This window comes from Neomonachus schauinslandi, chromosome 9 (assembly GCF_002201575.2).
Source record: "Neomonachus schauinslandi chromosome 9, ASM220157v2, whole genome shotgun sequence".
In the NCBI taxonomy this organism is placed as follows: Eukaryota; Metazoa; Chordata; class Mammalia; order Carnivora; family Phocidae; genus Neomonachus; species Neomonachus schauinslandi.
Genome location: NC_058411.1, coordinates 63,636,247 through 63,648,353, shown reverse-complemented (window position 1 = coordinate 63,648,353; position 12,107 = coordinate 63,636,247). Strand labels below are relative to the sequence as shown.

At 36.7% G+C, this 12,107-nt stretch overlaps 1 protein-coding gene across 1 annotated transcript in view; it reads left to right on the top strand.

Annotated features, from left to right (window-relative positions):
• NUBPL (nucleotide binding protein like) overlaps positions 1-9,065 on the top strand; it is a 217,126-nt gene extending 208,061 nt beyond the window's left edge. Inside the window, exons 10-11 of the mRNA XM_044918054.1 lie at positions 1,979-2,061; positions 8,798-9,065. Coding sequence (XP_044773989.1) covers positions 1,979-2,061; positions 8,798-8,860 — 146 coding nt within the window. The 3' untranslated portion in view covers positions 8,861-9,065. The remainder of the gene's footprint in view (positions 1-1,978; positions 2,062-8,797) is intronic.
• Positions 9,066-12,107: the final 3,042 nt, after the last annotated feature.

Here is a 12,107-nt window from a genome sequence, read left to right as displayed (position 1 = left end):
TTCCTTCAGACCTAGTCCCTCAAAGATACTTTTTTTTTTTTTTAATTTTTATTTATTTATTTGACAGAGAGAAAGACAGCGAGGGAGGGAACACAAGCAGGGGGAGCGGGAGAGGGAGAAGCAGGCTCCTGGCTGAGCAGGGAGCCTGATGTGGGGCTCGATCCTAGGACCCTAGGACCATGACCTGAGCCGAAGGCAGATGTTTTTTTTTTTTTTTTAAAGATTTTATTTATTTATTTGAGACAGAGAATGAGAGACAGAGAGCATGAGAGGGAGGAGGGTCAGAGGGAGAGGCAGACTCCCTGCCGAGCAGGGAGCCCGATGCGGGACTCGATCCCGGGACTCCAGGATCATGACCTGAGCCGAAGGCAGTCGCTTAACCAACTGAGCCACCCAGGCGCCCTGAAGGCAGATGTTTTTAATGACTGAGCCACCCAGGCACCCCTCAAAGATACTTTTCAAGGCCAGGCTGCACTTTACCCACTCTCCATACCATTACTCCTTTTTATCCTTCTCTGATATACAGCTGTTAGCCCGTTACCACTCTCACTATGGTGTGCCACCTATTTTCTAAAAAATTTTTCCTCTTTCTTTATCAACTCTTCTGTGCTTACAGATAGAATTATGAGTCTCTAGAAGGCAGAAACTATATTGATAGGTGACTATATAAAGGAGAAGGTTTTGCTTTTTTTTTTTTCCATTACTGCAGTAGAAATGAAAGCATTCAAGATTCCTTACTATAATGGCATAAATCAAGAAAAAGCTTTATGGGTTTCTAAGAATTTTCTTTAACATATTTTCCCTTACCCCTGTGACAGTTTCTTACAGTCTTAAGTTGATCTATAGACTAGACATCAAATTTACTGAAAAGCTGATCTTTAAATGACTACTAAAATATTCAGGTATTTTGTCATTGGCTATTGAACATTTAGGAAAGATTTAAAGAGTTGATTAAGATTCCCAAATTTGCTGACAAGAGGAGAATGAAATATGTTCCTCTATGTACTTTATAATATAACTTATAATAGATTTGTAATTTTGTAACATATACTTCTGCTTTAGCCTGGCATGGTGCTGACTGACTTATTTATATAAACATACACACACACACACACATTTCAGTAACCCTTGCATGGATTTGGAGTGGTTCTAAGAATGCTCTACCATGACGAGTCAGCTTTTCTACTTACGGCTCCATTTACTACATTTTAAGTCCAAACCTTTTGAAAGGCTTCATTTGTGAAGGGGTTGTGGAGTCAATTGGATGATGGATCAGAGCATTTTCCCCCTTCTACCACCTAATAGTAACATATCCTCAGGAAAGACACACAACCTTTTCAACCTCAGGTCTGTATCGTGGAGGTTCTTATATACTTCCTGAGATCTCATCAAGTTCACAAGTTATATATAATGCTATATAGATTGATACATGATAAAAGAAAAATACTTCCATTGGATAAAGAGGGAGGTAGTGGAGATAACAGATCTGCCTTACTTTTCAGCAGTTCTTTTAGCTCACTCATCTGCCAACATCAGGAAGGTAATTTTGTTATACTTTTTTTGGACGACTTTGTCTCCCCATCTTTTCCTCTTCATTTTCCTCTTATTGTTTGGTATGATGTGTCTATATCAGATATTACAGGGAGAAATAATTTTACAAATGTCTTCCAAGCCATTTCTTGCTGGAAGACCTCCAGCAACGAATAAATCAGAGGCCTTATCCCTTGATTGGCTGCCACATAGCTTTCATATATACATATACAATCCCTAACTACCCTCAAATGGAATATGTTGCCCCTAATTTTCATTTGAAATTCCTTTTTTAGAGATTTAGCAACTTGAGGATAATCATAGTTCAAGTTGAGTTTAATGAATTTAATTTAAATTTTGGGTTTTTTTTCCAAAGTTCAAATAGTGAAATTCCAAATGCCTATATAAACTTTTGTAGTATTAATGGATGTCTGGTGGGCTCTTTTAGGAGACATTCCCTTACATCTTAATATAAGGGAAACTTCAGATACAGGCCAGCCGATTGTGTTTTCACAGCCTGAAAGTGATGAGGTAAGTGATGTTTTTAAATATGTCTTTTAGTGTCTTTTTATAGGATATATACTTTTTGATATTTGGAAAGAAAGTTGGGAAGATCAAGTTTATTTGCATTGCATGTATTAAGCAACTATTTTATATGGTAAGCATACCAGCACTTGCTCTGAATTATTAGCTGAACAAGTTCACCTACGAAGAGCCATCACCCAGTGAGTGTTTGTAAAATTCTTATTTTGCTGGCTAGCTGTATCTAACTGCCCAAGATTACCATACTTCAGTATTAGAAGTTCAGCTGATTGTTAGGAGAAGGGAAACTAATGCAAGAAGGTATTGAGTTGGGGGTGCCTGGGTGGCACAGTTGGTTGAGCGTCCAAGTTGGCTTCAGCTCAGGTTGTGATCTTGGGGTTGTGAGATGGAGCCCCATATCGGGCTCTGTGCTCAGCACAGAGTCTGCTTGAAATTTTCTCTCCCTTTCCCTCTGCCTCTCCCGCTCATGCTCTCTGTCTTTCTAAAATAAATAAATAAATCTTAAAAAAGGGGGAAATATTGAGTTGGATATAGGGAAATTGTTATAAATGCATTAGAGATGGGATTTTCACTACATTTATTTTAATAAATACTATTGAGGAGGTAAGGTCGAAAATCGGTTGTGTTTCATTAGCCAACATTGTTGGGGATACAGTTGATAGTTTTTCAAGATTGTTGAAGCCTTCCGACTCTAAGAATAAAATCTTTTATTTTATTCTCTTTTTTAGATAGGAATAAAATTAATCATATGTATCTCTTCTATCTAAGTAGCACTTAGCTATGTAAGCATCATCTGGGTACATCAGTTTTGATGTAGTTTTTGTGCTCCTTTGCTGAAAAGCCCCAGTCAGCCTTCTAATAATTATTCCTTTTTGTTTTTCCTTACCTAATGGGTATAACTTTATAGTACTATTATTTTGGCTATCCCTAACTACTACTATTTTCATTCCATCCTTCCTTTCTCTAATCTTATGTGAACTAGAAAATAAAAGAGCTGAGGTTGATTAAAGCTGTAAATAAAGTAAGGGTAAAATCGACAGTCAGGAATCTTGGATAAGTTAAGTACCTTCATTTTGAGTTCTCTCTTTTAGGAGCCCAAGGTCTTTTCCCTTTCTTAAGAGTCCACAGTTATGGTATAGGTGATTGAGTTGCTGGGGATATGATCTCTGAGGAAATAGTGTGTAGTGTATAGCATTTACTGTGTTTCTTTTTCTGACATAGGTAGTAAATGTTAAATTTCCTTTTCAGCCTTTCTTAGAAATCTTTCAGATAAGCAAAAACCATAACCCTTTATTACTCTCCTAATTAAAGTCTGGCAGTCCAGCTACCATAGGTGTACTTTATGTAGTGGATGAAAGTTGTATGAAAATCTAGTGTGTTTTATTTTTTTTTTTTAAAGATTTTATTTATTTATTTGACGGGGAGAGAGATAGCGAGAGCAGGAACACAAGCAGGGGGAGTGGGAGAGGGAGAAGCAGGCTTCCCGCGGAGCAGGGAGCCCGATGCGGGGCTCGATCCCAGGACCCTGGGATCACGACCTGAGCCGAAGGCAGACGCTTAGTGACTGAGCCACCCAGGCACCCCCAAATCGAGTGTGTTTTAATTACACACTTCCAAATGCCTCCCGAGAACAGACTAAAGACATTCTATGGTGATTTCTTATGACTAAGAATAATTACTTACAAGATTATATCAATTACGAGTTTAGATTTTTTAATATTTTCCCCACCTATCCATTATTGCTTTTTTCTTTGAGATTTTTCAAAAGAAGTAAAAGGAATGTAATAAAAGAGAAAACATATAGCAACCATCAAAAGATAGTATGATTTAAAACTCTAAACAGTATGTTTGTGTAGTTTTTTGGAGTTAATTTTTTAAATCTCATTTACATTTGCATAAACATTAGATCTATTATTTTACTGTTGCTGGCTGACATTTATGAGAACGAGGACAGCCTAACCCTTTGTAGTTTGTGCTAGATTTGATTTGGTGGGGTCTTGGCAAAAGTAGTGAGAATTTCATGTACCAGATTGTCAACCTTAAATATGAAGACTTCTGAGCAATTTTAAGATTTAGACATGGCCATGAAAAGGAAAAAAAAGATAGTGCCTTGTGTTTATTCTGTTTCCATGGAAATTATTACTTCCTACTCTTAGATTACAGACATTCATTATTAGTAATCATTCCCCTAATAATAATAGCAATTACAACGTACCGGACGCTGTCAGACATATTACTTACATAACTTTATGCTCACAACAACTTAATGCAATGTATAAATAGTCCCCATTTATACAGATGAGGAAACTGAGGTGCAGGGAATTTAAATAATTTTCCCAAGGTTATAGAACTAATAAATGGTAAAATGTGATTAATAGACAAGTCTTTTCCTTGCAAACATTGGCCTCTTTCCATTATATCACCTTCCAGATCTTAGCTGTGATTTCTTTAATTTGTTTTAAGAGGTAGTACAATACTTGGGTGCATTAAATACATTATCTTATTTGAGTCTCATAACACATTTGTGAGATACGTATAATAATTTCCATTTTTCAGATGAAGAAGCAGAGGTTCATTTACAGTGAAGAACTGTCCAAGATAATGCTACAGGCTATTTCCCCTCACAGCTTGGACACCTAACTCTATACATTTTCTTCTGAATGCAGTACTTGCTTCCTTTTCTAATAAATATCAAGATTAGTTCAGTGTCTATGATGTATATTTAGACTAGCTTCCAGTTTGCCTCCTATTCATATCACAGGATCCTTCTGTTTACTCTTGTGATGAATCTTGCCTCTTGATAACCCCCTTCCCTTTTCCCCTTTGAACACCAATGGAAATATGCTCACAGGAGCCCGTCACAGCCCTCTCAGCAAATTCTGTTGTATTTGTGGAAGCTTAATACCCATTCTACTTGCATGTCTTCATTTAAAGAATAAAGTTTACACTTGCCAACATGATAAACTTCTGCAAAAGTTAATGGGACTGAACCCATAAAATTGTTAATCATTGGCCCCTTAGATCAACACTTTTTATTGTTTGCTTTTAGGGGTTGACCTACAAGTAAAATTATTAATCAGTAAAGGTTTCATTTTTAGCTTTTTGTTTTCGTTCTAACTCCATCTTCTCTGTTTTTCCATCACTCCCTCCTCCCACCCCCAGATTCCAGGGCTGTCATTCTCTGCACTGCAGATCTTTTAAAATTGGGCATTAGGGACTTCACTCTTCCAGTAACATTTAACTTCCAGAGGACACAAATACTATAGTCATAATGATTAATTTAAAATATTATTCATGCTGATTTAAGGCATCATCAGAAAAGCTGGAAGGAGTTACAGCACCAGTTAAAAAGCATCAGCAAGCTGCTGCCTCCTCAGTCATTGGGCAAAACCTTCTAAACATGTGCACTGTTAACGAAAGGGGAATAATTGAAACTCCAAATATAGTAGTATATAACAGCCAGAGAAAGCCACAGAGGAAGGGAGAGGAAGTGGACACTTAGGATTCAGAACTCGTAAATTCAGTAGCATTGCCTCTTGTTTGTGTGATTATAATTGCTAATTCAACTTTATCTACCTTTTGCCTTTGCTTGAGTCCAGGACACAAGTAATGGACCCATGATTGACTAATAATTTTGTGGTTTCATCCTTTTGTTATCAGGTAAAAAATCTTAATATTGGCATACAGAAAGGTGTGCTATAAGGTATTCCTGGTAAAGACTTTCAAATATAAGTGGAAACTTTATTATCTTAGAATTTCTAAATTATTACCTTATAATCTTAATATGAAATGACTGTGTATGATAAAGTAGAACTTCAAATATTTAAAAACAAAGACAAAGGGAAAAAGTTCTCTATAAAACTTCTTGCACTTTGATTGCCATCCCTTTCCTTTAACTTATTAATATAGAGCAGACAAATAGGATCCAGCTGTATTATCCATGCTTCTGGATAGCCCAATAAAAGATCTCGAATAGAAGTGTTATTTTATATATATTTGAGCTGATGAAAAAAGAGAGTATTAACAGTTTGAGAAATCGAAATCATATTTTTTACATATGATACACATATTTGCCTTTTTGCTAGTTATGGATTAAACAAAAGGGAGGGATTTAGTTTACTTGTTCTTCAGCCAGGAGAAGTACCTACAAGTACATGTTCGTAGGAGCTCTTCAATGAGATTGTAAATTACTTGAGGACGTAATAGTAATAATAGCAGCCCTAATATTTGCTTCTTTTGTGCCAGTACTGCACATATTTTATTATTACTTAATATTCCCCCAAACCCTTTGAGGTAGATACTATTACTTCAGCCATTTTAGAGATGTGGAAACTGAGTCTTAGAAGGGTTAAATTAAATAACTTTCCTAAGGCCTCATAGCTAATAAATGATGGAGCTAAGATTTTAAACCAGGCCTGTCTGACTTCAGAGCACCAACTCTTCACAAGTGAGCTATTCTGCCTTCCTTTTGTGAGGTGAACATGATAACCACTACACTACGGAAACGGGACTCTGCCTTCCTTTTGTATCATTACGTCCCACAGAGTTCCAAAACAGTAACTTGCATATGATAAGAACCAAAACGTATTTGTTGAAATGATACTGCATTGGCTGAAAAAATTCAATCTCAACAGTTTCATAGACATTGAAACTGTAAAACTAAGCACTTTCAGTGGTTTCTTAGCAAATGACAATCTAACCAGTACTTCGAGTGTGATATATTGAAAGTTTAAGCTTGGAGATAGTTCATTAAAAAGCAGAGGTTAAGGGGTGCCTGGGTGGCTCAGTTGTTAAGCGTTTGCCTTCAGCTCAGGTCATGATCCCAGGGTCCTGGGATCGAGCCCCATATCGGGCTCCCTGCTCCACGGGAAGCCTGCTTCTCCCTCTCCCACTCCCGCTGCTTGTGTTCCCTCTCTCTCTGTGTCTCTCTCTGTCAAATAAATAAAATCTTAAAAAAAAAAAAAGCAGAGGTTAAATGTAGCAAATTTGATTATTCTGGAATCATTCAATATTTTGTGTAGTCTGATAGGTTTATGTCTCTAATTTAACATAAGTAAGAATTTAAAGATGATAGATTGATGGCCTTCTCTCAGCTTGCTTTAATGAGCTTTACGTTTTTCATCACAAAAATTTTAGGCTTAAACACTCAGAAAAGCTACTAGGAGATAAAAGGTATTTACAAAGATGCACGGGTAAAAATCAGCACACTAGATTTAAGAGAAGTATTTATTTATGAAGTATATATTATTTCCATTTTTAAACAAAACTGTTGTTTCTGTTAACTATAACAGAGAGTGAAACCATTTTTTGGATAAAAGCATTATGATTAAAATTGCTTGTACTTTGGACTTACTGTTTAACATGTAGTAGAAGGATCTAGGCTTTGGAGTTAGGTGGACCCAGGTTTGAATGTTTTCCAACTTACTGACTTTGTGACCTTGAGCAAACAGCTCCCAGTTGTTTGCTTTATCCAAGTTGAGTTGATGGTGCTTGTTTTACATAAGTGAGATTACTTATGCAAAGTACTTGGTAGAGTAGGTACTTGATAAAAAAAATAAGGCTTTATTCATATTTTGAAAACTACTCTTTTTCTTTTTTTTAATGAACTCGTAGGTAAGATTTTAGCTCTTTTCTGGTAGAATAAAGCATAATTCAGCTGCTAGGGCTCAAGCATGGTTTTTAAAAGTGAAAATGTGTGAAACACACTTAAAACACTTCTTCAAGTCTGGGTAAACGAACCTCAAATAGTTCTTTTAGCATGCAGAGTCAGAGTTGGTCAGCCTAGGTTATTAGCTGTAATGCTTTGGGTAAGACCACTCACCTTTCTGGTTCTTGGTTTCCTTATCTATAAAGTGGGGTTAGTGACAGAATTTATCCCTTAGGGTAGCTGTGAGTTTAAATGAAACAATACTTGGTAAATATGAAGCACTCAAGTAAATTTTAGCTATTATCAGTCATAGTAGATGTAGTTGTAGTGGTGGTGGTGGTGGGAGTATATTCATAACTCTTAAGTATATAAATTAATGGTTTTAGAAGATCTTACTATTGTGTCTTACAGTTACTTTTCATAGATAAGATAGGGGAAATAAATAATATTTGCATTGCAATTATTTGAAACTTTTAAGATGCAAATGTCATGAGCATTGTTCTGACTGGACCATGTAAGCATTGGCTTAGTTTGTGGCCTACAGTGGCTTGGGGGTTGCTCTTAGTATTTGGCTGCACTGGGGATCCCACAGGTGAAGAGTGTAACAACTGATCCCAGGAATTCTTGCCTGGTACCCAAAATTCAGCAGGTGAAGAAGCCTATGAGGCGCTCACTGCTGGTACTGGATGCCATTCTCAGAGAGATGAAGAAGATGCTTTCCGAAGATAAAGCTAACTCAAGATATCAGTTTGTCAGAAGAGGAGGATATAATTTTTGTACAACTAGACTGGATTGCTGATTTGCTGACATGGGAATTAGAGCTTAAAAACAGTAATTGCTGGTATTAAATATTTTTTCAGAAAGTCCCCTTCTAAGTATTTGCCCCCTAAATAATCTGAAATCTGTCTTCCCTGTCACACCTGCAGTGTATGCAACAGCATTCTCTCACTGCTGAATTTCCTCACTCACTCAGCCTTTTCACTCTTCAGTTCAGGAGACAGCTCTGGCAAACAGTTCATGAGTCATTTGATGTCTGCTGGGGAGAAATACAGAACAAATGAGTCTCTTCTTTTCCAGGCCAAAGCTTACCTGAGGATTGCTGCAGAAGTGGTAAAAAGATTGCCACCACCTCTAGAGTGAGTTCCCCAAGTGTTCTGGAAATTTGCCTGGTGCTTAACAATAAGACGACTTTTGGAAATAGCAGTGTGGTGATGAAACCTACAGGAATAATAGCAATCATAGTTGTTTTCTTGTATTTCTAAAGAAATGTCTTATTTTCGGATTTGATTTGCTAAGCAATGACTCACAAATAAAATGTTCATATATCAATGCTAACTGCTACATTTAGGAATTTTTTTGAAAGCTGATGTGTACCAACTGCACAGAAATGTGTTTTATTTTAATGAACGACCCTTTGGGGAATCATGAGTTTGTGTTAGAAGCCCAACCTTCCATTGAGGAAAGAACTGTGCTCTTTTTGTGGGATTACAGAGTTAGTCATTTAAAGGATTCACTGAATTTGTGTGCTGATGTAAGTATGACAACTCTCCATCAGTCAGTTTGGTCTAGATTTAAATCTTGCCTTGGACTATCTTGGACACATTCTTAATATAAATAAACCTCTGCTTCGTCTGGACCAGGCTTTATCCTAGACTTACTGAGTATAATCTGCAGGGGTGGGGCCTGGACATGTGTATTTTTAACAAGATTATACTGATTTTGATGATTCTGATTATGATGGAAATAGAATAATAGGTAACAATTTATGAAGTGTTTTCTTGTGTTATTATAGTTAATCTTCCATTCATATGAGTGGGGCACTGTTGTTGTCTCCACTTTATAGAAATGAGAAAACTGAGGTATGGGAGTGTTAAGTGTCTTGCTGAAGGTTACTGTTCCAGCAAGCGCTGGAACTGGAGTTTGAACTTGGGCACTGGGCTACTGGATCCTTCCTTTTTTACACTAAAGAGTATTCATTTATTTCAAAAGAGAAATATGGTATTCAGCATTTCCCTCAAACTTACTGCACTGTGAAACCCTCCCCTCTCCCCTTATAGGAGCATTTCATGGAGTTCGTGTTTCAAACGGTACACTTTGAAAAACATTTATCTTGTCTAGTTGAGGCTCAGAGAAATTCAGGGGGCTTTCCAAGGTCAGGTAGCAAGATAGTTATAAAGCTGCAAGTACTTATAAGAACCATTAGTTGATAAAGAAGCAGTGTATGACCTTTAGCAAATACCTTCACATCTTTTGCTTTGTCTCTGGCTTAAATAGCCAGAAAATTAGGCAAAGAGTTACCTGTCATTATAAACATGTTTTCACACACTTATGTTCACATAAAAAAACTATGTGAGTGTTCATGGAGGTTTTGTTTGTAATAGCCAAAAGCAACGCAGAGTTTTTCAGTGGGCAAATAGTCAAACGAACTGTGATATATGCATACCATGGAATACTACTCAGCAGTGCAAAAGAACAAACTATGGATACGTGTAACAATGTGGATGAATTCCGGAGAATTATGCCAAATAAAAAAGCCAGTCCTAAAATTTTTTATACCATATGGTTCTATTTATGGAGCATTCTTGAAATAACAAAAATTATAGAAATGGAGAATAGATTAGTGGTTTTCAGAATTTAAGGGGGGAGGGTTGCAGGGAAGAGAATTATGTGTGGCTATAAAAGGGCAACATAAGGAATCCTTGTGATGATGGAAATGTGTTCTGTATTTTGACTGTGTCAGTGTCAATATCTTGGGAGCTATTGTACTATAGTTTTGCAAGATGTTATTATTGGAGGAAATTGGGTAAAAGGGCACAATGGAATCTGCATTATTTCTTACAACTGCATGTGAATCTACAATTACCTCAAAATAAAAATAAAAGTTTAATTAAATAAAACAAACATGTGCTACTGTGCCTGAACTGAAATGACTTGGGCCAAATTATCCATGCTAATTAAAATCATGAATAAAAGTATTTGTGAATACACAGTAACCAACCTTCATCACTGTGAGGAGGAAATGACTTTATATATATTTCTGTTTTTATCATTTTTTTGAGAGAAGGCTAATGTAAATAATCATTGAGCACTTCTAAATACCAAAAAGCAAGTACTTGAACCAGGCTTAACTTTACCTAGAAAAAGAATGATTTAAATAAGCTCCAGAGACACTAAAGGTTGTGTGCCAATTTAATACATCTCATAGAGAAATGGGAAAGATCATTTTTTTTCTCATAAACACATGACTTAGAAAAGAGCTACATGTAAAATCACCCTTGCCCACAAGTCTCTGCAGATGCTTCCAGGAAAGCCACTGAAAAGATGGTGGTTGGAGTATATATGTAGGTTCATAAGTAGAAGAAGAAAAAGTAGCTCTAAGAGCAAGAATGAAACTTGTTCTAAAATTTAGCCTATGGCAGCCTTTGCTAAGCTTCAAAGAGCTGACTTTAAAGATAGACTGTCAAGCACAGCTAGTCTGCCTGTTGTTAGGGGTAATATTTATTCCTTATTCTTCACATTTCCATAGAGTTTAGAGAATTTCCATTCCACTCTCCAGAAGGTGAAGACAAGCTGCCCCACCCCATGCCAGGGAAGGAGGAGTGACGCATCTTATGAGTAAATTTCTTCCTGTCTGCATTTCTTTGATTTTAGCCAAATCCTGAGCTTTCTGAGGCAGGCTACAGGGAAACCTGTCCGTCTCTGCCTTGGACTTGGGTGGGCAAGTCCATCTAATTTCGGGGTTGGGCATTTGGTAGCCCACTATGGTCACATATCCTCTAATCCAGCTTTTTGTCAGTAATATAGTAATATTATTTACCTTTATCTGAATTCTGTGTATCTCAGTTCCAAACAGGGGAAGAATTCCCCCCCCCCAATCACCACACTCCAAAAAACATACCAAATATCGTTCTAGAATCCTAGAAAATCAGAACCAAAGAGTACATTAGAGTTCAGATACTTGCATCTCTCCATTGGAAACACTTCTAATAAAAAAAATAAGTTCACCAATGGCCAGAAGCTTTCTGGGGGAGAGGGGGAGGTTATAATGAAGTATACTATATATATATATATATATACAGTAAAGCATGGGAGACATAAATATATAGGTCAGTTGTCTACAAAGTGGACACCTATGTAACTACCAACCAGGTAAGAAGTAAACCAATACCAACATCACAGAAGCTTCAGTATTTTCTCTCACAATTCTTCCCTCTCCCCTTACAAAGTTAACCATATACTGATGTTATAAGACCTAAGCTTGTACCCTTCAACATTATAGTTTTGCCTATTTTTTGCAGTTTATATTAAATGGAATTATACAGTATTTTGCTGTAAATTAATTGCTTTTATTTTGCCCTATATTGACTGCTCTGTATTGTTTCTGAGC